The sequence below is a fragment of the Lolium perenne genome, chromosome 4 (genome assembly GCF_019359855.2).
Source record: "Lolium perenne isolate Kyuss_39 chromosome 4, Kyuss_2.0, whole genome shotgun sequence".
Classification (NCBI taxonomy): Eukaryota; Viridiplantae; Streptophyta; class Magnoliopsida; order Poales; family Poaceae; genus Lolium; species Lolium perenne.
This window is the reverse complement of record NC_067247.2, coordinates 166,951,236-166,977,561: the sequence shown is the minus strand read 5'-3', so window position 1 is coordinate 166,977,561 and position 26,326 is coordinate 166,951,236. Positions and strand designations below refer to the sequence as shown.

Here is a 26,326-nt window from a genome sequence, read left to right as displayed (position 1 = left end):
ATTAAACGTATTGTGTGGAAGATGATGATTGTTTGCGAAGAACAGTAAAGAACAATTGCAGTAGATTGTATTTCAGATGTAAAGAATAGGACCGGGGTCCACAGTTCACTAGTGGTGTCTCTCCCATAAGATAAACAGATGTTGGGTGAACAAATTACAGTTGAGCAATTGACAAATAAAGAAGGCATAACAATGCACACACATATATCATGATGAGTACTATGAGATTTAATCAGGGCATCACGACAAAGTACATAGACCGCTATCCAGCATGCATCTATGCCTAAAAAGTCCACTTTCAGGTTATCATCCGAACCCCTTTCGGTATTAAGTTGCAAGCAACAGACAATTGCATTAAGTATGGTGCGTAATGTAATCAACACAAATATCCTTAGACAAAGCATCGATGTTTTATCCCTAGTGGCAACAGCACATCCACAACCTTAGAACTTTCTCACATCCGTCCTGCATTTAATGGAGGCATGAACCCACTATCGAGCATAAATACTCCCTCTTGGAGTCACAAGTATCAACTTGGCCAGAGCCTCTACTAGCAACGGAGAGCATGCAAGAACATAAATAACATATATGATAGATTGATAATCAACTTGACATAGTATTCAATATTCATCGGATCCCAACAAACACAACATGTAGCATTACAAATAGATGATCTTGATCATGATAGGATTGGTGGAGGCTCCTGAATCCCCCGAGATGGGATTGGCGGCGGCTGCGTCTCTGGAAGGTTTTCCGTATCGTGGCTCTCGGTACTGGGGGTTTCGCGACGAAGACTTTAAGTAGGCGGAAGGGCAGGTCAGGAGGCGTCACGAGGGGCCACACAACAGGGCCGCGCGGCCAGAGCCCAGGCCGCGCCACCCTAGTGTGTCGCCACCTCGTGGCCCCACTTCGTTTCCTCTTCGGACTTCTGGAAGCTTCGTGGAAAAATAGGACTCTGGGCGTTGATTTCGTCCAATTCCGAGAATATTTCCTTACTAGGATTTCTGAAACCAAAAACAGCAGAAAACAGCAACTGGCTCTTCGGCATCTCGTCAATAGGTTAGTGCCGGAAAATGCATAATAATGACATATAATGTGTATAAAACATGTGAGTATCATCATAGAAGTAGCATGGAACATAAGAAATTATAGATACGTTTGGGACGTATCAGTTTCCTACAGGCAGTCCTGCTCTGATACCAAAACCTGTCGGGACCCCCGGGGATCGTAGGCTAGACAAACCCAGATCTCCATCTGGCATAAGCCTAACCTAGATCTCTAGGGCCTACAGGGTGAGAATCGGTAACACAACAGTGACTCTACGACTCAAAGAGTAATACAAGCTCATAACTGAGCGAAAAACCAAAGTATTACAGGCAGACGTCACTGACCTGACATTTCATCAATCAACGGAAGCAAAGTTATGCTATTCTAAATAGCAAGATAGCAAAAGGCCTAAGAGGCCAGGAGCATAACGGCGACGTCCCAGCCCATAGATTCCAGGCTGCCACCTGGGAATCCCAAGCTACTCGTCGATGTCGACCTAGAAACCATCATTTGTTGGAGCGACTTCGTCTGAAACAAAGCATGCAAAGCTGAGTACAGGGACTCAACAAGACTTAGTACAACCTTTTAGCAAAGCTGGTATGCGAGGCTTTATGTGGAGCTTATTTTGCAGAAAGCCAGTTTTCTTTTGTAAAACAAGAGGGAGCAGAAAGCTCGTCTATTCAGATCATTTTAAAAAGGGGATAAGTGAGCGATATCTCTAGCTCTACTGATCATCATATTGAATCCACCGAGATCTTCATCATCACCTGAACCTATCAACTAGGATCACCCTCTCCATACCCTGAGAAGGGATCCTTATCACACATTGATTCCAAGTTTTACGATTAGGTTAAAGTTGTCTATGATCAACACGTCCTTCCCCAAGTCGTCCATAACCGTGGACACGGCTTTTCGAAAAGATTTACCCTGCAGGGGTGTACAACTTTACCCACACGCGCCAACCGACTCTTAGTGCCGTCATGTACACGCTTCCTTGGCGCGCCGGCAGAGGGTGGTCGACCAAAACCTTTCCCTTGCTTCACCTATTCCATGAGTCAATCTAACTGGGGAACTCCGTCATCGTAGGTAGCCATTCTCCGAGGTGGTCCCGGTCATTGTGCGCAGGGGATCCAGTTCAAAGCCTCCAGCATCCTTCACCCTAGCCACGTCCCTGTATGATGCACCTTTGAAAACCTTTTCCACGCCTTCGCCATGCAGAATGCCAAATGGAACTCGCAAACTAATTGACTCATGGGTAAGCTAGGCAAGTTCGGGCCAAGGGGTTCCCATGGGCCCCGTGTGGCTGTACGCTCAGTCTTGGTTCCGAAGGCGAGAACTCAGGTCCTAGTATCGGCGAGAACGAGTCAAATCACCACATCCCCATGTGGCGGCCCATCCAAGCCTTTAAGCATGTTTATTATCATCACTGATCTTACCACGTCATCCTACCATACTAGGTTCATTCGCAGCTCTGATTCATCAACCAGATGGATCAGATTCATCAACTAAGCATGGCTAAGCATAATCGATATAACGGTTCTAGCGATGCACACATAGCTCAAACCTAGTCTTGCTGGGAGCAGTGGATCAGAGTATTTTAGGCTACGAGGATGGTAAATGCAACACACATAGGATAACTATATCTACCGATAAAACATTTTGGGAAGCGTATGCAATATGTAGGAACCAGAAGTAAAAGCATTTCGAAACCATATATGAACCAGGTTAGGGCTTGCCTTTGTCCCTGGCAAACCAATATGGATCTTCGAAGATCCCATGCTTGACTTGTTCGTCGGTGGACAAGTATTGAGTTGCATCGTTGTCGATCTTCATCGTCTCGGCACTTGCTCTATCGATCGCGAAGAAGCAAACACCGGAAAGGTAGAACAACAATCAACACATGGCATTGATGCAATGCACATACAAGGATGATGATATGACATGTTAATTAGGTACTGAAACTAACCCTAAGACATGATCATCATTTTAACTGGGGTTCGACGGGACTAGGGTTAGTAGTTCCGGAGCCTCAGAAGGGGTACAATTAGTTCTTCTAAAACAACTAGGGTTAAAAGTTGTTTAACAATGCATGATTTTGCTACCAAATTGTAGATCTCATTTTTCTGAAAATATTGATATATTATACATATTTTTCTGATTTAAAATGAATAAGTTATGAATTTTACAAGTTTTATTCATTTTGAATCATTTCTCAAAATTCTGGAAAATTATTAAAAATCTGACAGACATGGACCCACATGTCAGGGTTTTATTCTTTTTTTAAATATTTACGGAAATAATAAAATCCTGACAAAGGGCCCCACCTGTCAATGCATTTTCATTTACAGAAATAAAAGAAATTAGAAAAGGATAAAGGGGCGGGGCCCCACCGTGGTCAACCGACGGAGTCAACCGCCGGTGGCCGGCGCCGGTGAGCACGCAGAGGAGGTGCTGGACCGCTCCCCTGGACGCGCGGATGCGCGCGTTCGATGCACGTCACCGCGGGGAGCCAGAAGAGGGCGACGCTGCTGCTGTTGGGTCGCCGGAGCTCGGCCGGCGACGAGGCCGAGCGGCGGAGCCCGCAGGTGCATGGCGTGGCGGCGATGCAGAGGGCCATAGAGAGGGGCGAGGGCACCGGGGCGAAGAGGGGCTCACCACGGAGCGGATGGTGGCGACGGCGAGCCTCGGGGTGGCCGGAATCGACGGCGAGGCCGTCAGCCGGAGGTCGGGAAGAAGGGCTCGATTAGGGCGTCTGCGAGCTTCCCTGCTTGCGCGCTTCAGCGAGGAGGGGCAGCGCGACGAGGCGAAGAGGATGGCGTGCTCGGGTAGGCTTGGGGAGGCATGTAGCAGCGGGGCGGAGCGTCGGCCGGCGGCATCTGGGAGGTTAGGGTTTGGGCTGCGGCTCACAGAGAGGAAAAGGGGGAAGTAGCGCTAGGGTTAGGGTTTCACGGCGGCGCAGGGCTACTTGTAGGACGCCGGGGGCGGCGGCGAGGATCTTGGCGCGGCCGATCGACAGGAGCTCGACAGCGAGCTGCTTCCCTCCATCGTGAGGTTGAAGAAGACTTGGCAAAATTGCAGATAACCCCCTGGGGGTCGGGGTGGGCTGAGATGGGCTGCTGGTGGGTTGGCCTGCTGGGCTGCTCAGGGAGAGGAGGGAAGGAGGGAGGAGCTAGGCTGCGGCCCAAAAACAGAGAGAGGGAGAGGGTTTCTCTCTTCTTCTCTTTTTCAAATTCTGTTTTCATTTTGTTTTACAAATTCTTTTGCATTTTGAAATCTGTTTGAAACTTTGAACTTTTGTGCATATTTTCTAAGGAAAATAACATGATGCAAATGATGCACAATCAAACCCTAATCTAGGTTTTGCAAAACAGGGATGTTACACAAGGTATCTCTTATCCTTAACACTGAAGAAACTATTTTCTTTGTTTGTGCTAGGTGCAGTGTTTGGAGCACCTGCAATTGCTACTAACCTAGCTGCTCATATGTCTGATTCATCATAATTAAGTATTTGTTATCGTCAGTGTTAAGTATTTTTTTAGTTCTTAGTCCTCCAATTTTTCCATTTCCTATATAATTACCTTAGTCTGCATCATTCAAAACCTCTCTCTATCTTAGTCTTCTTCTTGGTTTTATTTGCTTGCTCAGTTCCTACTTCAGTCATAGTTAAATTTTCTCATTTTACTTCATTTACTCAGTATTTCAGTCCTTGTTCCAGGCAATTGTTCTGTATCAACCCGAGAAGCATATTCAATCTATCGATTCAAGTTTCAGTTTGATCATCGATAGATTTCGGTTTAAGCTATGATTTTGATTCAAGTTTCAGACTAATCATTGATAAATCAGTCAATACCTTAACATTTTCAGCAACATGAAGATGATGCTAGCGACCAGGAGGGGGAGGAGCCTGTGCAAAACAGGTCCATTCTTTCCACCAATTACTCAAGATTTTGTTTTGTCGACATATTATGTTTGTTGTTCTTGCGATGAATAGTTTCTTCACATCGAGGATATAGTGTCAGTTGTATCATAACTTCGTTATCACAACTTTTTTGTGTGTAAATTCAATTGGTTTGTCGAGTGTCAGTTATCATTGATAGTTTCAGTCTTCCGTTAAACTTGCAAATGCTTGTTAATACGATATAAAGGATCATGCACATACTTAAACTTATGCGATGTGGTTTTACCTAACTTCTGGATAATGCATTTGAGTTGGCTTCTTCAATATTTTCTTCAGTCACCATCCAGTTTTGATGGTCACCATCTAGTTTCCAGTGCTTCATTCATTTTCTTCGGTCCATAGTCTTCATTTATCTTTACTGATCTGAAGGATTTATCAATAATCCCCTTGTTTTTTATCTTATCAAAATGGAAAAGCCAGGGGAGGCTCCCATGTGGGGCTCATTGTTCACCGGCGTTGTCACAACGCTCTTGATCACCGCTAGCTCGCTCAGACAGGACACATCATAAAACGTCGCTGACAGCTATGCCGACGCTGCCGTGGCTAGGCCGAGAAGCAGGATCACCACGATGGGAAGGCTCTGGGAAAGCCATGATCATTTGATACAAGGGAACCTGGTACAAAGATCAATGCAGGTGCTTACCTTGCATGTGTATATATAGCTACGCTGCTCTTGTCTGTGACTCGAATAGCTGAGTGTTGTTACAATATTACACCTCGTGTCGTGATGGAGCTAGCTGTGTTGTGAGCCGGTGTTAGTAGCAAACGTGCCACGATGTCCCCGAGCTGATGTTAGTAGCAAGCGTGCCGCTCTTTGATCCTCGATTTTATCTCTTTTTTCACGTGTATGCTGAGCCGGCGTTGTGGATGCTGACGTCTTTGCGTAAGTCCTAAAAATACACAGATGCAGCCGCGATATGGAAAAACCGGATAAAAGCCGGACTCAAATGATAAACGATTTGTCTTCAGCTCATCGAAATGAATACTTAAGCGGGGACCGGTGGAAGGAGGGAATGAATACTACTAGAGGAAAAATCTGACTTATGGCAAATTGCAAATTCAGCTAGATGATGATTAGATAGTCCCTTAAAATAGCCTAGACATGAGGGGAGTGTTGAATATAAGTACACTGCATAGCCTATTTCTATAGTTTGTAGCAATCTTTTAGATCCTAGTTCTTATATGAGATTTTTTTATGTGTGCTTCGGTGTCCCCCTCCTCTTCCACCACCACTAAAGTGGAAGGGATAAGGGCCACTTCTTTTGGGCTTCTAGAGCTGCTTCTAGGTACCAAACCAGAGAAACCCAAAAGAAGTGTCCAGCTTTTATCTTGCTTATTCTGGCCGAGAAGCCAGCCCATAGTGCAAATCCAGAAACTCCCCCAGACCAGTTTCCCGAGCTTCTCCGGTAGTTAGTCGAACCGGTATGCCAACGTCCCCCTGGAGTTGAGTTTATTTTACAGGAAATGCCATCCCGAAGTGGCTGTCGGTCACCGAACGAAAAGGAAAAAAGAAAAAGAAAACGGAACCATCTCTCCCCATCGCTCACATCCCAAATCGTGAACGAGCCCGTGCCCGTGCTTGCTAGGGTTCCACCACCGCTGGTCGCGCCGCCGGCCCCGCCGCTCCACCACCGCCGGCCCCGCCCTCGTCACCAGCGCCTGCCCCGCCGCCGTCCTCTACGGTCGCAGCCGGCCCCGCCCTAGCCGCTACCGGACCCGCCCCACAGCTACTCGCCGCGAGCCATCCTCCCGCAGCAAGGATCCGCCGCCGCCGGTTGACACCTCGACCAGTTGATGACGACCCCTAGCCGGCACCGCATCACAGCCTCTCCGCCTATCGTCGCTACAGCCCCCGCCCACTCGCGGCTGCATCTCCACCTGCACCACGGACTGGTGCCGCTGTCGAGGACAAGTTCCATTTGCCACCGCTGCCGCCGGCTAGTCCATCTTTGGAGCTCCGCCCTCCAGTAAGCTCGACCACACAAGCTGCATCCCTCCGCCTGCTAGTACCTTGTCACTCCGATTTTGATTTTGTGAAATTTGTGATGCGTGGAGTGCAAAATTTGGGCCGGTGCCCCACTGTATTGATGATGTGGAGTTGTGATTTTGTGACATTTGTGATGGATACAAATTGATCTTGTGTTATAAAATTCAGAAAACTGAACATGTCGTTGTTTGATAATTTTATTTTGCAAACTACAGTGTAAGCAACAATACAATATTAAGTATTGACAAAGGCACAATTAAATTTTAGGGGCTTTATAGTCTTCACACAACACAACACAAAAGATAGCTCAATTTTCATAAGCCGAAAAGAAGTGTCCAAGACAGTTTCTCCGAGCTTCTCCCCACCAGTGTTTCTCCCCACCGGAATTCATAAGCCGGTTTCTCTATAAGTATAAGCCCAAAAGAAGTGGCCCTAAGTTTGTCCACGAAAGGGTATCGAAACATGGTCTAACCGTTCACAGGGGAACAAAGTTTGCAAAGGGGACACCGAAACAAAACCATTTTTTCTTAGGTTGTTCATCTAAGAAATAACACAATTGCATATTTCAATATATTTCTCACATCTAGTACTCACGTACCCTCCGTCCCATAGTATATCAAGTTTTTTTTTTGAGATCCATAGTATATCAAGTTAATAAACCTATATTGGTTGAAATAATATGCTATATCAAGAGACGGAGGGAATAGGTTCTAGTGGCCTTAATTAGATCTGCCCAGGGACCACTTGGGTTGTATTTGAACTAAAGGACGATGACTTTGTGAGTCGATTTTGACTAAAGAATGATAAGTTCGTGAATCGATTGTGCACCTTAAAGCAAAACGTTGGTCAGAAGTACATACAAAAAATAAACGAAATAGAAAATAATCAAGAAAAGCAAACAAAGATCATGAAAGAAATACTTCCTAGTAGCCATTTTATAGGAGAACTTCGAGACGGAAAGTGTTTTGGCTCCCGAGTACCAGTGTTTTTCTATTTTAATTTTTAAAATATATTTAGAAGTTATTTTAAAAGGTGAAAACAATTCTGGACTTCGTCAATGATACATCCTACAAGCATGCAAGATCTCAACCCAATTTATTTTATTATGGGCCAGAAAAAATAACAAAATATGACTTTTTGGAGATTTCAAAATGTGCATACTAGATCTATATTTTTTTCATTTTTATGTAGCGCAGAAACAAAATATTTGTATTTGATATTTTGAACTTCTAGGGGTTACAACATTGCCTCCAGATTTTACTAAATTTCACTTTAAAATTCAAAAATGATATTTTTGATTTTGTTTAAAAAAGATATCACTCGTGCCCATGTGTACACCACATATTAGCTTCTAGAGATTAGTTTTTTTATAAAGAGGAGTAGCCGAAGCTCTATTAAACAATGTTAAAGAAATGTTTACAGAAATTCTCACATGAGTTGGGGGGTTACTATCCAAACATGTCTACCAAAATCTAATGAAGTTGTCCCTCGGGCTAGACGTTGTGCATCACCATTCGATTGGCGTCGTTCGTGGATGTATACAACATCTTGAAACAATCACCTTGAAGATCATGCAACGAGGGCCACGCCAGTCATTCTTCTGGGCTTCCTTGACAAACCGGAGGAGACATAGTGTAGGTGAATATGAGAGTGGATTTTTATAGCCCGAGCTACATGTAGCTCGTTTTTTTTTTTTTTTGCAAATTTTGAATACAAGATTTTAAAGTTGCAAAAAAATATGAAAAAATCTAGATGTAGACAATGATGGTCTACCAATCTGGAAAACTTGAACTCGAGGTACCTCATATTCAGGGCTGCAAAAAAATAATAAAATCTAACAGATTCTGAGATTTTGAAATCTCGCACTGTTCACTACTACTGAAGTCAGGGTTTGTGATTTTTACGCAGCTCAGAGTATAAGGTATTTTGAGTTGAAATTTTCGACGACTGTCGATTACATTATTATGTACATGTAGATTTAATTTCAGATTTTTTTTGAAACTATAAAACGTTGTTTCTATTTATTTCGAAAAACGAGCTACGTGTACCTCGAGCTACACTTGATGTTTCCGAGGTGAATATCCAGGGTTTCAGCACATGCCACCACCTTGAAGATCGTGCAACGAGTGTACTCATATGATCCATTGGTTGCATATTTTCTTCATTTTGGAAAAAAGAGGTGGAGCATAATGTAGGTGAAGGGGGGCCACTGCCCCCCACCCCACCCCACCCCACTAACTTTTGACCAAGTTGTGAAGATTTTTCTAGGACATGCTTAGATAATATTTTATATTTGGTCCACCTATGTAGATAACATGAAGTATTGCTACAACATAGATGTAAGGTAGATGACACGATACCTAGTAAGCGTAACTTTTCTCTATGGCAGCGTCGAGAGCCCGGTCTACCCGAAGTTTAGGATCTCCCTCGGAGCTACGCCATGATCCACTACCGAGCTTATACTACTTATAGTGGGAGTAACATAGGTAGTAACATAGGAGGTGACTGTGCTGATGCAGACACCGAAGCTTAGCAGTTGTCTCTCAGACGTGACAATGGGCCGGCCGTTCATTTAGACACTAGAGCAACAAATGTTCCGCAGAACGACTCCAATCCACTCCATATGAGGCGGACTTCTTTCTTGCACTTTCCACAAGGATAAATTCCAGCGAGGAAAGCAACAAGTTAGGTATACATCTTCTTCATTTGATTTGCAATTTATTATTCATTTCACATTTTTTCCATTATCTAGTTTTTATTAAACAAGTAGAAACTACACTTTAAACATAAGGCTCAAAGAGCCCAGCTTTGTGGTCCAGACCGAAAACCCTCGTTGATACGTTGCGTTGTTTCCTTCTCTATGATCTCAGAAATTACGATTTTATTTAGAGCCATACATCCTAGGTCCCGGTTCGCTCCGCCTCCGGTGGCCTTGGGGCCTTGGAGGTGTGGTGGACCACGTCCTCTCGCAGGCGGGAGGGTTTTCATTCTTTGTTACGTTGTTTTTAATGTCTTCTTCGGGATGGTGAGGCAGCGGTGAGGTCCTCCCTGCCCTATCCTCGCTCCGGTGGTGTGTATAGCATCGATGGAGGGCGTGTGGAGTCGTGTGCCTGGAGGATCTCCTGGGATCCGGTTGTTTTTCTTGTTTTGTTGATGTGGTTTCAGACCAGTCTCTTCCGATCTACGGTTGTTGCTCTAGTGTGATGGTCCTTTGGATTCTTAGCACAACAATTTCTTGTTTGTGTACTTCAACAAGCTTTACTACGATAAAATTTGTCCGGCTGCAGTGATGGAGGGGTGAGGATGGCGGCGCACTTTTAGGTCGCGTCAGTCTATAGTCGTTGCTAGGTAGGTGGTTGACCTACTTGTCATTTTTATTACTTTTAGCTTTGTTTGTAGTGCTATTGATTGATGGTTATTATAGTAATAGATTAGTGGAATTTTCGAAAAAAAAGTGAATCCACAAAGGATCTTCATGGATCACCTTCCTCCTGGTCCACCAGATTTACCATAGTGTGACCAGAACTTATAAAAACTGGGCTCGCTATGCTGAGCGGCGACCTAGTTTTGTGAGAGGCCCAGACCAGTTGCAGCTGGAAAATGTCCCTCTCCCTCCCTCCCTCCCCTAAAAAAAGAGATAAAAAAGAGACGGAGGATCGCCTGAGAAAGCAGAGCAGACACAGGGGCATCCGTGCAAATAGACCAAAAGACAGGAGCGGACGCCCCGTGAAATCCGCCACCGCACCACCCCCTTTCCCCTTCGCCTCCATTCCCTCCCTCCCCCCGCTCCGACCTCCGACGACCTCATCCCTGCTCCCCGCCGCACCACCGCCTCCCGCTCTCCATCCGGCCAGCACCCTCTGCCGCGTCGTCGGCCTCGGCAGCGCGGGACCTCGACCTCCCGACCTCCAGCGCACCACCCTCTTCGAATTCGGTCAAACCGCTCCCCCGGCCCATCACCGCCGTCAGTCAGGTAACCCTCCTCTTGCATTGGCCGGTCCGGTCCGGCGGATCCTCCTCGATCGAACCTTGATACCGTTACATGATCGCCCTCCACGTGTTTGAAATGGAAGCGCGGCTCTGAATTAGTCGCAGCTACATGCTGGATCGCGACGGATGATTTGTAATGTAGCGTCGACCCTGCAATTGCCAGTCATGACGATGTCGTTGGGGATATTACCGGCTTTATTTTTTGTTTGAATTTGTTTGTTGGATTGGCGTTGTAACATACTAGTGTGTGTGTGGGTGGTGCCCACGACAAATTTCTTTGCTGCTAGCCAGGATGCCGGATGCCGGCTGCATATGCATTTTTTGCTGGATGATCTGTTTCGCCGATTGGAGCAACAATTCGTCGACAAATCGGTTGTTATCATGATGTAGTTTAGGGGTCCGGTGTCTACTGGTCATGTTCAATGTCTGGAGAGGATCCTATTTGGTGGTGTTCGGCATCGATGGGAATGAGAGCCATGTGGTAGGGGGCATATAAGATTTTTGTTTGTTTGTTCGTTTGAGAGTACCTTATCACGTGTACCACGCGATAGGGGGCATATAAGATTAACAGGACACCTGTTTGTTTTATTGGATAAGGGAGCAGTGCTGTTTTGGCAATGAAAAACCTAGCACATGGAGTCTGATCACTGGGGCTGGGTCTAATCGATGTTCGAATATTCACAAACTTCGCAAACATATTTAGTTTTTTTAGCCCCTGAATATTGTACTCCCTCCAGTCCATAATAAGTGTCGGGAATTTAGTACTAGGTTACTATAACTTTTGTACTAAGTTTTCCCGACATTTATTATGGATCGGAGGGAGTAAAACTAATCATCAGCATGGTATATAGCTACTAAATATCTTTTTTTTTATCAAACCTTTGCGGAAGCCTTCGTTGAACCAATCCATTCTAGTTCTTGTATATGTGAGGAATACTTATGTTATCAATGTGATGTAACTTGCGATGATTTACTGTCGCAGCCTGCAGAATATGGGGACAAAATCACCTTCCGCTGATCCGGAAAAGACGGAGATTGGAGAAATTGACACGAGGGCTCCATTCGAATCCGTTAAAGCCGCAGTGAGCTTGTTTGGCGAGGTCCGCTTTTCATCTGACAAATCTGCAACCAGAAAGGCACAGGCTCCTCAAGCAGAGGTACTATTTAGGAACCGAAATTGTGTGCTTTAATATTTCATTATATAGGGTTACTTGATTTTGTTTTTTGATTATATAGTAGGCCTGCATGCTGATTTATTAGTATGCACATATATTATATGCACTGCAGGATGGTTTTAAAGGCATTGCTTAGGCGTCAAGGCGACCCCCCTCCGCCTTGGAAAATCGACCACTTTAGGCGTCTAAAGCGCCCGCCTAGGCATCGCTTAGGCGTCAGAGCGCCACCCCTCCGCTCTAAGATGCTTTAACGCCTTTTAAAACCATGCCCTGTAGCCATTCACTATTATAAAGCGCAGTAACTTGATGAAAAGCTATATTGGTGCTTGAATTGCTAACTTAAAACTTACTTTTGGGTTTCCGTGATCAGATTTGTGGATCAAACTCTATGAAGTCATCAGATTGTACTGTACCATTTTTTTTTTCTAAAAACTTTTCCTTTCACCCTTTCCATTATCCATTTGGCATTGTCTAAACTTACAATTATTGCCTTCAATTCAGTTTAAGCAGTTACTGAGCTGTTATGGAAGTTGCAAAACGTCCTGTTTTGACTCTTGATACAAGGAAACAAGGGGAAATGATTTTACATGTCTATCAGAATGTTATATTTATACAAACCATCTTTTCTTCTTTAATTGCTAACCTCTGCTATGTTTCTGGACATTCTCGGCAGCTGTTAAAGTTTGTCTTAAGCGATAATCTTGTATTAGACATGATGTAACTGGGAATCATCAGTTGTATCAGAACATTTCTTAGCTCTACCGGCTCACTCCTTATCTTAGTAAAGCACAACTTTTATACAACCTTAAAAGAACATTTTATACAATTAGTTAAATTTGTTGTTCTTAAATTCGGATCTAAAAGGGATAATGAAGAACAAAGTGAATAATAGTGAGTGGCGGTACTTCATATGTGACTATCCATCATATCGAAATTTTCCTTATTGGAATTTGCAGATGTATCTATACCATTCCATAAATAGAGTTGGAATTGACTTCATGTGAATTAGTCAGATCCTAGCTGAGGGAATGGAGAACTTGTCAGTTGGCGAAACTATTCATTATTGCAATAACTCACGACCGGAAACATGGACTTCCTGTGAGCAATGAATGCTCTCTCTATTTTCAAATGAACATTTAACTTTTCTTGTACAATCTCTTGAATATGTAGAATAAGGTTGTTCCTAAACTGCTTTTCATGTATCTTGATTTGTGCATTACATATGATGTATCATGGGCCACATGTAGTACATGTTGGTTCCTTCCAATTGGTTCCACCCTAGTTTTCCATAGATGCTGCTATATTACCATGTTATCAATGTTAACCAGTCTCTATAGGGTGTTTTTTTATCAGTTTCAGTTCACTTGGATCTAGTAGCTTGTATTCCCTCCGTTCCGAAATAATTGTCGAACTTTTTTTAGGTACGGATGTATCTTCTGCACATTAAAATGCAATAGATACATTCGTATCTAGATAAAGTTGCGACAATTATTTTGGAACGGAGGTAGTATTCCAGAACTATATGATCATACTGATCCTTTGCGCATCTAATTTTGTTCTGTGGCAGAGGGTGTTGGCAAAGGAGACAGAGCTGCACTTAGCCCAGAAAGAACTGGATAAATACAAGGAACAGCTGAGTAACGCTGAGACTACCAGAGCTCAAGCCCTCTCTGAACTGGAGAGAGCTAAAAAAACCGTTGAGGATCTAACAAATAAGCTTGATGCAGTTAACAAGTCAAAAGAACTGAATATTAAAGCAACAGAAGATGCAAATATCCGAACAAAGGAGCTTGAAGGTGGAAGCTCTGGTGAAGCAGTTGGAAAGGATGGTCCTTTGAAACAAGAGCTAGACAATGCGAGGGAACAGTATACTGTTGCTCTGGCAGATCTTGATGCAGCAAAGCAAGAGCTTAGAAAACTGAGGAAGGATTTTGAAACCTCGCTGGATGCCAAGTTATTTGCTGCTCAGCAGGAAGCAGAGTCCATGCAGTCTTCTGAAGCAAACAAGGAAAAGGCATCGCAGCTCCGTACTGAGATTGCACAAGTTCAGGAGTCACTTATGCATGCTAAGGCAGCCACGGAGCAAGCACGTGAAGAGGAGGCACACGTTCTTGCTGAGAAGGATGTTGCCAGGAAAACCTGTAAAGAAGCTCTGGAAGAAAGTCGGAGGAAATTGTCAGCTTTGAGAAATGGTTTTGATCCTGTAGCTTGCAAGAGCCTCCAAGAGAAACTAGATGAGACTTATTCTGAGATTGCATCTTTGCAGAAGCAGATTGAAGATGCCAGAGCTCGGGATTTGGAGGCCGTTTCTGCTGTCAGCACAGAGCTTGATGATGCTAAAGAAACGTTGCAGAAAGTTGCACAAGAGGAAACTTCTCTTAGCAGTTTGGTTGAATCTCTGAGGCTGGAGTTACAGGCTGTAAAGGAGGAACACAATCAGCTGAAACATAAAGATGCAGAAATTGAATCTATTGTGGGAGACCTACATGTTAAGCTCCAGAAGTGTAAATCTGATCTTGAGACAGCGGTTGCCACAGAAGCGGATGCAACATTAGCTTCGGATGACCTGATGTTGGCCCTAGAGCAGTTGTCTTCCGAGTCAAAAAATGCTCTTCAGGAAGCTGAGGTGATGCAGACACGCGCAGCTGAGTTGAGAGATGAAGCTGAAGCAGCACGCACTGCATTAGTGGAAGCCGAGCAGAAGTTACAGTCCTCCTTGAAGGAAGCAGAAGTAGCAAAAGCGGCTGAATCAAAGGCTCTTGATCAGATCAGGCAACTAACGGACAGGGCAACTGCTGCACGTGCTTCAATTTCAGAACCAGGTGCAAATATCACCATCTCGAAGGAGGAGTTTGAATCTTTAAGCCGAAAGGTGGAACAGTCGGAGAAGCTGGCCGAGATGAAGGTTGCTGCTGCTATGGCCCAGGTGGAAGCTGTTAGAGCAAGCGAGAATGAGGCAATCAAGAAACTGGAAGCTGCTCGGAAGGAGATGGAAGACATGGAACTGGCGACAGAGGAGGCGCTAAAGAAGGCAGAGACGGCGGAAGCAGCAAACAAGGCGGTGGAAAGTGAGCTCAAGAGGTGGCGAGAGAAGGAAGAACAAAACAAAAACGCCGAGGCCTACGTGCCTCCGGTGGGAGCCACATCGCTAGCAGATGCTCCGTCTAACTCTGTGCACAGGGCTTCCGCCCCAAGAGCCAACGAAAAGAGCAATGGGCATCAGAAGAACAGCAAAGCTCTGTTGAAGAAGAGCTTCATGCTGCCTAGCATCACAGGAATGTTCCATCATAAGAAGAAGAACAATGCTGATGGCAGTTCACCCTCATAATCTGTCCGAGTTCTTGCTTGCATAGTGGCTCCAAACTCCCAACACACTGTTCATCTGTGTGAGTGTATTTCTTCTAGTGGTGTTGTACTTTGTAATGCTACGAATTCCGAACTTGTGTTATGTAACCATGTTCATGCTGTATATGTATGTATACTTTTTGCTGGTAACCTACTGGCTCTAAAAATCCAAATCAAATCACACCTTGTTGATGCTTTCCCTATGCATGGTATGGTGAGGAGTGACAACATGATTGTGTTTGCGTATTTTTGTTGGGTTATTGTGACATCCTGATCTATGATACTCATGCTAACAAGATGTTTTTTTTTTCTTCGATTAAGCGTGCTTGGGATTTTCTCGGTTGCAAATATGACTAGCACAGATCATGCAGCAATCCAGTGATCCGATGAATTTTTCTTTGGTGTTGACTGAGAATTAAGTTGAATAATCTTAATAAACTCAATTTTGCTTAAGAATCCGAATCCCCAACGAGAATGTAGAGTCCATAAATATGCTAAACGGTTCATATTTTAAATAGAAAAAGGCCCGGCTTTATAGACCAAAGCTAGCAACGGCAACATAGTTCGGTACATCAACATAGTTCACACAACTCAGATCCCACGGATCACAAGCAAAGTTAGCACGCCAGGCCACACGATAACACATTACAGGACATAGCTAGATAAGTCCACAAGGGGAAGATAACACATTACAGGATGCAATGGATATTCGACCTTGTTAGGAATAAGAGTCCGATGTGGGCACGGCGTCGTGTTCGTTTGTGTGTAGGTCCTGTCTGTGTCAGTCCGATTAGGATCGTGCATGCTATCAAACCCAAATTAAGAAACGGAACTAAGGCGGTGTATAGTTCCAGTCCGTGTGACAGACGGTGTCATTTCGAGCAGGATATATAGTGTCCATGCTTATCAGTGTGCGTGTCGGAATTGAAGTAGCATCCGGTTAGGTCACCGTCTCTAGCTTAGGCATGCGGAGTATTTATGGGCAGGCAATCCCTAGCTTCTACCACACCAAAAAAGCACTCGATCGACGGCCCCCTCTAGCAAGCTCTCTCATGCAAAAGATGGCGCCGCGGATGAGCACGGCCGATGTCCTGCACGCGCTCCGCTCCGGCGCCCGGTTTGTTCCGTCGCACGAGGAGGCGATCAGCATCTACCTCCGGGGCCATCTCCTCCGCGAGCCGCTCCCGGACACGGCCGCGGTCATCTCCGAGGTGCAAGTGTACGATTTCGAGCCCAAGGATCTGGCGAAGAGGTACACCCGGCTTCCCAGGACCCACAACCGCTTCTTCTTCACCACCGTCAAGCGGCAGAAGGCCGGGAATGGGTTCAGGATGTCGCGCGCCGCCGGCCCCGGCAGCTGGGTCGGCACCGAGAAGAAGGACATCAAGAACCGCGCCGGCGTGATCATCGGCTCCCACGAGACGCTCAAGTACGTGTACAAGAACAAGAGCCGCAAGACGGATTGGCGGATGGATGAGTACCACTGCTCCGGCCTGGACGACTCTGCCGTCGTCGACGCCGAAGGGAGGGAGCGCGTCTTCTGCAGGCTCTACGTCCCTCTCAATTCCAAGAACCCCGTCACGCTCCAGGAATCTTTAGCAGGGGATGATCTTCCTCTTCAACCTGACGACACCGCCGCGGCCGCCGACCAGCACCAACAAGAAGCCGCCGCTGCCATGGCCGTTCAGCACCAGCAGCAGCAGCTGCGTCGACAAGGACCCGCCAATGCCATGGCCGTTCAGCAGCAGCTGCTGCTGCATCGACAAGGACCAGCCAATGGCATGGCCGTGCAGCAGCAGCAGCTACGTCGACAAGAATTCGCCACTGCTATGGCCCTTCAGCAGCAGCAGCAGCCGCGTCGACAAGAACAAGCGGCGCCTGCGCTTTCAAAGATCATGCAGCCGCAGTCGATCAAGAAGCGACCGCTCCCGGGTGCCCTTGATCTTTCCTCGCGACCACGGCAGCCTGGCGTCACCAACACGCAGCACGTTGTCGAGCCACAGCCGCCCAAGCGGATGCGCGGCATGCGCCCAACACCGGCACCTCTGGAGGTGCCAGTGCCACCGGTACGTCCACAGTGTCCTGCTCCGGCGATGCCTCAGCGACAGGCTAGTCCTCGCATATCACCTCGTTCGCAGCCGGTCGCACCTTCTCCCCGGCCTGCGGCTAAAGCGCCGGCCAACGTCATGGACGACGACGACGACGAGTTCGGGAGATCGTTGGAGGATTATCTTCTGAAAAGCCCGACAGAGGAGGACAACGGCATGATCCAAGAAGAAACCGGCAACAACGACAAGCTCGCAACATTGGCCGAGCCTGAAATGGCGTCGGACGGTAGCCACCCCATCATCCAAGAAGAAGCCAGCAACGACGACGACGACGACTTGACGAGTTGGGCGGACAGGTTGGATGCAGACCTAGAGAAGGTGTCAGCACTCTCAGCAGTGAAGGAACACGGAGGCAAGATGCAAGAAGAAGGCCAGATGGAGGCCGAGCTCGAAGAGGTGCCAGCGGTGAAGGAACACGGAGGCAAGATCCAAGAAGGTGCGAGCTCGCTGGAAGGCTTTGTGGCTGATGAGAGAGGAGACGACGTGATAGCACAGGATGCGTGGGATACGCTCGGCAACGACTTCGACGGAGCTGGAGACATCGATTACTCCCTGCCTCTTTCAGCCTACGATATCCAATTCTAGCTAGGAATTAGGATACCATCTCCCTCAGCAGCCAGCGATTGTAATGTACTAACTCCTCTGTAGACTGTAGTATGTAGGTATCCAATTTTTTGTGGAGATACCCACACAGGTTTTGCCAAATACTCCTAGGGATCTGTAAGCTCTGTATCCAAATATTTTTTCAAAGTGAATACAGAATATGCGTTCCTCATGAGGTTGCGACTTTTTTTTTCTGTGCAATGTTTTGTGAAAGTGAATACAGATCGCAAAGATATTCATGTGTCCATGCTTGTTCACTCTTCCTAGCTGTTGCATATATATGGATCCAAAGCAAAGCATGTACAAGGGAAAATTAACTGCAGATCACCCCGATATCAACTTTATTTATAGTAAAATACTGTATGCAGCATCTTCTTTTTGTTACACTGTAAAGTGCTTTATCAAGATACATGTATAATAATTACTGGCAGCCTCCTGCACGTTTGTATCTCGCCTCGTGTATTTGCCGTGTTTCCATCTGTCCCTAACCTCGTGTGGCTGCTTCACATCTCCGCGACAAGCTTCGACTGAGACAGCGCAAGGTCGAAAGAGGAGAAGGAGTGGGCAGCAAGTGTGACCTGCATCTGCTCTGCAGCGTTTCCCAGCTGGGTTGTCACAGGCACAACCTGCATTTTGTTCATCATAAGCAAGATTCGGCTTCAGATGAGCAGCTCTCCCAGAAGAACGATACCAAAACCCACAACATGCTCTACACCTACTCACAAGCAGAGATGGTATACTACCTTGGTTGGGTTACTGAAAGAATTTTCATCCATCACATTACTGGACGTCAGAACAGTAGCGTTTGACCCCAGCGCGTTGATGCTAGCCTGAAGCCCAGTCGCAGAGATTGTGAGGCTCACCTTGTCTGATCCAAAGTTCACAATCTGCAAAGGATCTTCCAACATTAACACCAAGAATCTACGTCCTCCTCCTCCGGATACTACATAGTAGGAACGTTACTTGCCTTTACTCTCAAGAAGCTATTCCCAGAATCTTCCTGCCAGGTGATAGCAGATGCTGCCAGAGAACCAGAGTAGTTGGAACTGATTGTGGCTGGATGAAGCATGGCACCACTAGATTCGCGGAAAAGCTTCTGCATCCAGTAACTAGGAGTTCCGTATTGCTGCCAGGAGTTGAAGACAATAGCGTCTGGGTTCCACCTGATTGTTCAATTCAAACATAATTACTGCAATATTAATCAATAAGAACTAAAGAAATGAAGAAAAAGATAGCCATCGATGCTAACGTTTGATCATTGTCGTTTACAAAGAGTGGCGCATAACTTGCCATCTGAACAATATCACTGCAAAGAACGAAGAAGAGGTCAGCTAACCCACGGTACAGATCAATAGCTCGTTGCTACAAGAGTAGAACAAGCTCCATGAGACCCTAACTTGATGAACACATATAATATATAAATCTTCACTGGAAAACTGCAGATGTGATGACCAAACAGATGAACGACCAAGAGACAAATATAAGGAGAGATCACCTGTTCTTCTCTAGTCCAGTGAGGAAAGCAGCCTCTGCCAGTGAAGCAAGAAGGCTTCCTCTACCAGCATCACTTCTCCAAACAGCATACTCACTGACAAAAGCCTATCCAATATTCATATTGTCAAAACACAGGGATATGCAGGAGAGCTATGTTATTTTGTAATCAAGAGAACAAATGAAAAGCCCAAGATTTTCCAGGACATGCAAGCACCATCAAAGACTTCAGTAAGTGCACTTCTGCAGGTTGGCATTTCGCGACTTCACGGAAACTAGAGCTAAGTTAAATGTGGTTCAAGTGGAAATGCAAAAAGATGCATGTTCTGGTTCAAGTCTAAATTCTTACAGTTGATTGTATGAGCATTTCTCATCATCATCATTGGTTATCATATTCATTAAAAATCAGAGTTCTGAATAATGGTGATGATAAACCAAGGAACCCACAAAACACACGACTATCGCAAGAACATCCCTAATGAAAGGCAGAGGTGCTGAACTATGTGGTAACAGAACATTTCAAAGGCCATCAAGCCTATGTCACAAGCATTTCTCCCACAAATGGAAAGATAGAGTGAACCGTGAGTACTGAGGCATACCTTGGGCCCAGTACGAGAAGTTCGATCAAATGTACCCTTCATGTTAAACAAAGTCTTCGAATCGGTGTAGACCTATAGAAAAAGCAGCATTTCAGATTCTAATTCAAGGGGAAAATAGAGCAGTGGTGATAACCAAGTACAATCTTAACAGAGGAAATGAGTCAAGCAAATGTGTCACGGGTAATTTACATGGAAATCATACAGATCAGCAGGATGGTCAAGTGGTTTGGATGAACCGTCACAGTTTGAGATCATCTGAATGTCTGGATAGGCTTCTCTTATAGCATTGTAGAACTTGAGATAATTACCTGTTCAACAGAATCAAAGCATAATGTAACTACAAGATTTATTTCAGATGGTTTCTCTTTATACAGTTTATGTGAAAATACAGAACTGCTACTCGATCAAGTGGAACTACTTTATGGTGAATTTATTCCTCTTTTCCTATTTTAGCTAGTAGTGCTATATATTCTATCCTTCACTCACTTCATTTTTTCTTTCATGGGAACATAAATCACTATCAATTTGCTCATGAAGTGTTGTTTCAGCTCACTAGTCCAATCACATTTCTTTGTGGATTATGCACTAAATTTTGGAAGGAAAATTTTGTGATTAATTATCTGGAGCACTTTTCTTAATAGGTGTAGCCATGGTTGAATCTTGGTATCTATATGATTTTACACCATTTAGTTCTCATCTACAAGGCATGACGGAGACTTGGACCTATAATGTGAAATGAATGGAATAATAGTAGCAGTTGACAGAAAAGATCAAGAACACACATGAGAGCTGAGTACATTTTGCATTAACAGGTAGTTCAAAATTTACCGAGGTAGTATTTCTTCCCACAATCTTCATTTCCAATTGCAACATACTTGACTGGGAATGGTTCTGGATGCCCCATTGCAGCTCTAACAGAGCCCCATGTTGAGTTTGCAGTCCCCCTTGCGAATTCTAGACTGTCCAATACGTCCTGTAGAAAGACAATAATTTTGGGATATTGTACACGGGTTTGATAAACATCTAACTCATGGTAAGAATAATGGCTATCACTTGATGTTTTTATTAATACTACAGTACCACGAAAGTAAATAACAGAAATGGAAGAAGCTGATCCATGGAGAAGGTTGAGAAACAGATAAGTAGGTTGATGCACCATTGCAATGCTCAGTTATTATTGGTTGAAAATTGCAGTTCATTCAAGAGTTAGAAGTATCCATCACACACTCATGTATCTAACTTGCTAGAAAATGAAGTTAAATTTCAACAATACCTTTACAAAAGGCGCAATAGCAGCGGTACTAACTTCATCATTGTGGCTGATTCCTGTTATTTAAAAAGAGAACTCCAGTTTTAAGGAGGCCAATACCGCTAATCATTCATATTATAAAATGTGAAGATATTTACCATTGTTGAATACCCAGATTGGAGCAGCACCCAGGTCTTCAGAAAGCTTTGATATGGATTTTTAAGATAATAAATGGTTAGGATCTCTATGGTTCAAGTAGAATATAAAAGAAAAAAAGGGTGAAATCATGTTCACTACTTGGATGGTACCTGAAGAAACTCATAATATCCAAGGCCATCGTCAGTCCAGTAATGCCAAACATCTCCAAAGTGTCCAGGCCTCTCTTCCCATGGACCAATAGATTCTCTCCACCTGAATGCATTTCTTAACCAGTCGCCTTCAACAAAGCAACCACCTATAATACATTCCAAGTAAACCATGTAAAAGTAATGAAAACACTAAAAATCAGACAGTTTTATAAACTTAATTTGGGACCTGTTGGACTCATTTTAACAGAGTATTACATTTTTCCAAGGGAATGGAGTATTAACTTAGATAAAGGAACACATTTATATGGAAGAGGATGTCTAATTAGAATTGTCAGAGCACACATTCAACTTGGAAGATATGAAATTCAGTCAGTTAATGTAACTTGCATATGGTACTGATATACTCCGTATTAGTTAACTAAGAAAACAATGAAATCTAATTCTCTCATATTTTGGCTGAACATCACACTAGGAATTGTCATTAATTGGCTCAGTGAATTTCTTTAACTGGGCAAAATAAGGTCCCAATTCAGCTAGGTCTCGCTAGTTCTGATCTCAATGTAAGGATAATCAGGTTAAAGCAATATGGGAAAATATCACATCCAGTAAATTATCTTGTACGACTCTAGACATTAGCGTGAAGCCCCCAATGAACTGAGCATAAATTTGACAAGACTCAGCCAGCCATACCAGGGAATCTCAAGAATCGTGGTTTTAGATCCAAAAGCATTGATATCAATTCTTTGCGAAAACCATGTCCCTGAATCATAAGTTAAAAAAGGCAGTTACATACTCAGATAAACTCAAGCACCATAAGCATGACAAAGATGTACCTAGGGCATTTGCTGATATCCTGGAAAATATATACAACACAGAGTATCCACTTAAAACACAATGCTTCCGCAAAAAATAATGTAACATTCCAGACTTGGTTCTACTTGGTTTGTAATCAAATTTCTCAATAAGTGTAGCACCATAGGCTCGAAACTAGTGTTCCTCTTTTGAGGTAGGGAAATAGAAATGTGCCCCCACATTAGTATGAAAATTGCAATGGACTTGCCAGACGACCCGTGCAATAATTTAAACATAACCAAGATAATCAGACCAAAAAAACTTTAAGACTTAATGGCAAATATTTTTTTTTAAATATTAGGTCAATATTATTATGACTTATACCTAGGTCTATCAAACCTATCATGTTTCTGGCAGCAGATTGTTTTTGCCAATGCCAGGAGAAATTTTACTACAATAGATCAGTGCTTTGTGTTCAGAGTTTGCTCTTCAATTGATGTATAGTTCAGTTTTCTAAAGCCTTGGATCTCTGCCTGCTTTCAGTTCTTATCAACATCAAGAATATAGAAATACAATATACCTTAAACGTGTCTGAAGGCATGAGCGATACTTGATCAAGCCATACAACCCCCTTCTTGTTAGATGTTATCTGAAGTCTTGAGGTTCTGTTTGTTCCTTTAGCAATAAATTTCTGCTCCACTTTTGTCCAGCTGGAAGTGCCAGCAACTCTGAAACAACATAATCATTTAAAAAATTGAAATAATGTCGCCCTACTCCTGACGAAACATTGAGAAAAATGATACTAACGGTACGGTAGCTGAAGCTAGCTTCTGCAACCCATCAGAGCTTGCTAGTGAAACTGTCAATTCTGCAGCTTCAGCCGATTTAACGTACATAACGAGATTGTACGTCTTTCCATCTTCTATGTTCTGAAAAATAAAATGGTAAGGGTAATTACTAAATTGGATAAAAAGGAGTAGAAAGGTTTAGGAAAAACAAATATGTACTTCATTTTGCATACGTTGGGATATTAAAGCTTGCACTACATAAAAATTATACCAAACAAAATGCAAGGAGGTCAAAATACTGCCAGCTGCCTTGCAAGACAGACAAAAGAATACACGCAAAAAAGCATTACTATCAAATGATACATTGATATCAAGTTATATTGTTCATCAACCTATAATTTGCATGGTGATACAAGTGATCAAATTATGGTCAACTTAAATCGTATCATACCATGCCCCAGAACCCAGGGTTGTAAATGCCAACGCCGCCAGCTGGGCAGTCATCGCAGAGAACCTCCATCCGAAGCGCAATAATGTTTCGACTGAAACATGATGTACGATCAGTCGCTACAAATACGGAAGAGTCATCTCCGATTATAGACCATGGGTCAATATTTGATGGCGTATGGAGCCCTCCAGCTTCAAAACCTGAATAACAAAATGCATTGGATGATTCCATGGGAAATATTTCTGTAGGAAAACAACCTACTTTTTAATATTCCAGATATATACTCAAGATCAACTATCATATTTGAAGCTAGGTGAACAATTATTGTTGTGTTTGAGGTATGTGACAAAACAGAATTGAGTTAAACAAGCATGGGGAGAGTTATCATCTTCAGAGAAAAAATAGCGGGAATAACTATATACTTCTATTCATCATGCTATTCCTGTTTTAGGTTCCAATGGACTGCAGCACATCCGACAACCAACAACGATGAATTACCTCTATTACTAACAAGTTCTGCCCATATGCCACCAGCTCCTGCATGATTAATCTCCTACAACATTAGCCATGGTAGTTAATATGAGAATATAATGGACCACGCATTTGTCTGTTTTGCTGTAACTCCGTAGCATCCGATGAAACTTGAGTAATCTCGAGATGTACTATGAGAAAACATACACCGGTATAAATCAATCAAACTAGTTTCTCACCTCAAAGAACATCCCAAACAGTGTGTCTGGGATCTTTCGCGCAAGCTGTGACGAGGCATCGACCTTGAGGGTGGCCGTCTGCGTCGCCTCTAATTCTGATGCAATGCATTTGCAGCCCACGCAGAACAGGAGCAGCAGGCACGAGATGGTAGGACGGAACACTTCTTTGGTCCCCATACGCTTCATCAACTTGTAAACAGCACTAATGTAGTCAGTGTGTCTGTGGAACAAAAAATGAAAAGGAGATTGAAACTATGAGAGGTCGAATGAGACACACTTTTCAAACCTGACAATGATACGGATTAGAAGCTATGATACCATTAGAGAATCGAAAGAAATGAAAAGAAGAAAACTGCGAGATTCCCAAAACAATGACTATGAGCTAGTACTTAATAATGGTCACTGATGTGTTTTACTGCACGTGAAGGAGTATGCAACTATACATGCGTCTCAAAACGGAAAACATGAGATGGGGTTTCAGATGGTCTTATAGGCACGTGAAGGAGTATGCAACTATACACGGACACTAACGGACTGTTCCAACAAAATAGATACCACTCAAGTCACTCTCCTCGATGTAGCATTTCATCGAACAACCTCCCTGCTCATCCAGCCCAAGAACCCAAGAAAGAATCCAATACAGCGACATGTACAGTGAAGAGATCGATCCTTTTGCTAGTAAATTTGCTCACCATGAATCCTCACCCAGCACCAACCAGCTGAGGAAGAAGGTCGAAGAGGTGGAGTGTCCTGCGAGTGTACGAGCAGCGGAGGCGCGCGCTTAAGTAGGCGAAGCCGCCACGGCGAGGAAGCAGTGGCTTTGAAGGCAAGGGTGGCTCGGGAGCTCCGGGGGATGGCGATCGGACGCCGGAGCCGAGGGGGTGTCCACGGCCAGTTGCTTGCCGGAGTGGGCAGCTTCGGCAGTTGGTTGGTTGGTTTGTTGACTGCTGGCGCGGTCCCACTGACCGGCGGGCCCCAGTTTATCCGTATGACCACATCTTCGCTTGCTTTCCTTCGTTTATCCTCTCTCGAACTAACAAAGAAATGGAAATTCCCTCAAAAAGAAAGAAAAGGAAATGTACTCTATTGATCATTTCGTTGATTTATTGCTAGTAGTACGATAAGACAAGGTGAAGTTGTTGTCGAGCTCCTGTCAGATCAATGAGTTTAATTGGATCACCTAACTAATTTATCAGTCCATGTGCCATACGGACTCTTGAGAGAGAGGACATCACGATAGGAGGATATCATATAATAGTTCTTTTATTTTTATGTTGCTACGTTTGGACCACGATAATTATGTACTCCTTCAGTTTCATATTTTTTACTGTGATTGTAGTTCAAGTTTAAGTAAAAAACATACCGAAATTATGAAACGGATGGAGTAGAAACTAAGTGGGAATATAGTTGTGAAAATTTGTTGTTTACATGTCAGCTGGCACTTAATTAACAGTGTATCTGACTTGGCTGTAATGCAATAGGTTGCATTAGTGCAGGCCTGCACTTATGGTCTCTTATGGACAGAAATACTAAACTTGGCATTTTGCTGTCTTTGCTTAGCTCTCAACGCAAGAAAGCTCTTGGAGCCTCCATATGCCTCGTTGTCACTTGTCATGTGTCAAAGGGATATGCTCACAAGGGAAAATAATGCTACAAGGGGGAAAGACATTTCCAAGGTATTCTTGAAGTAGGGACCGGCTACCTAAAGGATTGGGATGCATGATATGC

At 44.1% G+C, this 26,326-nt stretch overlaps 3 protein-coding genes across 3 annotated transcripts; 2 read left to right on the top strand and 1 right to left on the bottom strand.

The window, feature by feature from the left end:
• Positions 1–10,716: 10,716 nt before the first annotated feature.
• On the top strand, positions 10,717–15,701 carry LOC127294790 (WEB family protein At5g55860). Its single transcript, XM_051324688.2, has 3 exons — positions 10,717–10,965; positions 11,965–12,139; positions 13,725–15,701. Exons 2-3 carry the CDS (start codon positions 11,975–11,977, stop codon positions 15,483–15,485), a joined length of 1,926 nt encoding a protein of 641 aa, XP_051180648.1. The 5' UTR covers positions 10,717–10,965; positions 11,965–11,974; the 3' UTR covers positions 15,486–15,701.
• Positions 15,702–16,563: 862 nt separating this feature from the next.
• LOC127347461 (uncharacterized) lies at positions 16,564–18,195 on the top strand. The gene has a single exon (XM_051373645.1). The coding sequence runs from the start codon at positions 16,564–16,566 to the stop codon at positions 18,193–18,195; it is 1,632 nt and encodes a 543-aa protein (XP_051229605.1).
• Positions 18,196–18,526: 331 nt separating this feature from the next.
• LOC127294791 (alpha-L-arabinofuranosidase 1) lies at positions 18,527–25,529 on the bottom strand. The gene is made up of 18 exons (XM_051324689.2): positions 25,291–25,529; positions 24,599–24,818; positions 24,387–24,441; positions 23,892–24,088; positions 23,460–23,581; positions 23,233–23,380; positions 22,551–22,620; positions 21,861–22,006; positions 21,711–21,756; positions 21,577–21,629; positions 21,132–21,276; positions 20,493–20,611; positions 20,304–20,375; positions 19,709–19,812; positions 19,463–19,519; positions 19,181–19,376; positions 18,957–19,100; positions 18,527–18,839 (listed from the first exon to the last, which is right to left on the bottom strand). Exons 2-18 carry the CDS (start codon positions 24,782–24,784, stop codon positions 18,717–18,719), a joined length of 1,983 nt encoding a protein of 660 aa, XP_051180649.1. The 5' UTR covers positions 24,785–24,818; positions 25,291–25,529; the 3' UTR covers positions 18,527–18,716.
• Between the last annotated feature and the right edge of the window lie 797 nt (positions 25,530–26,326).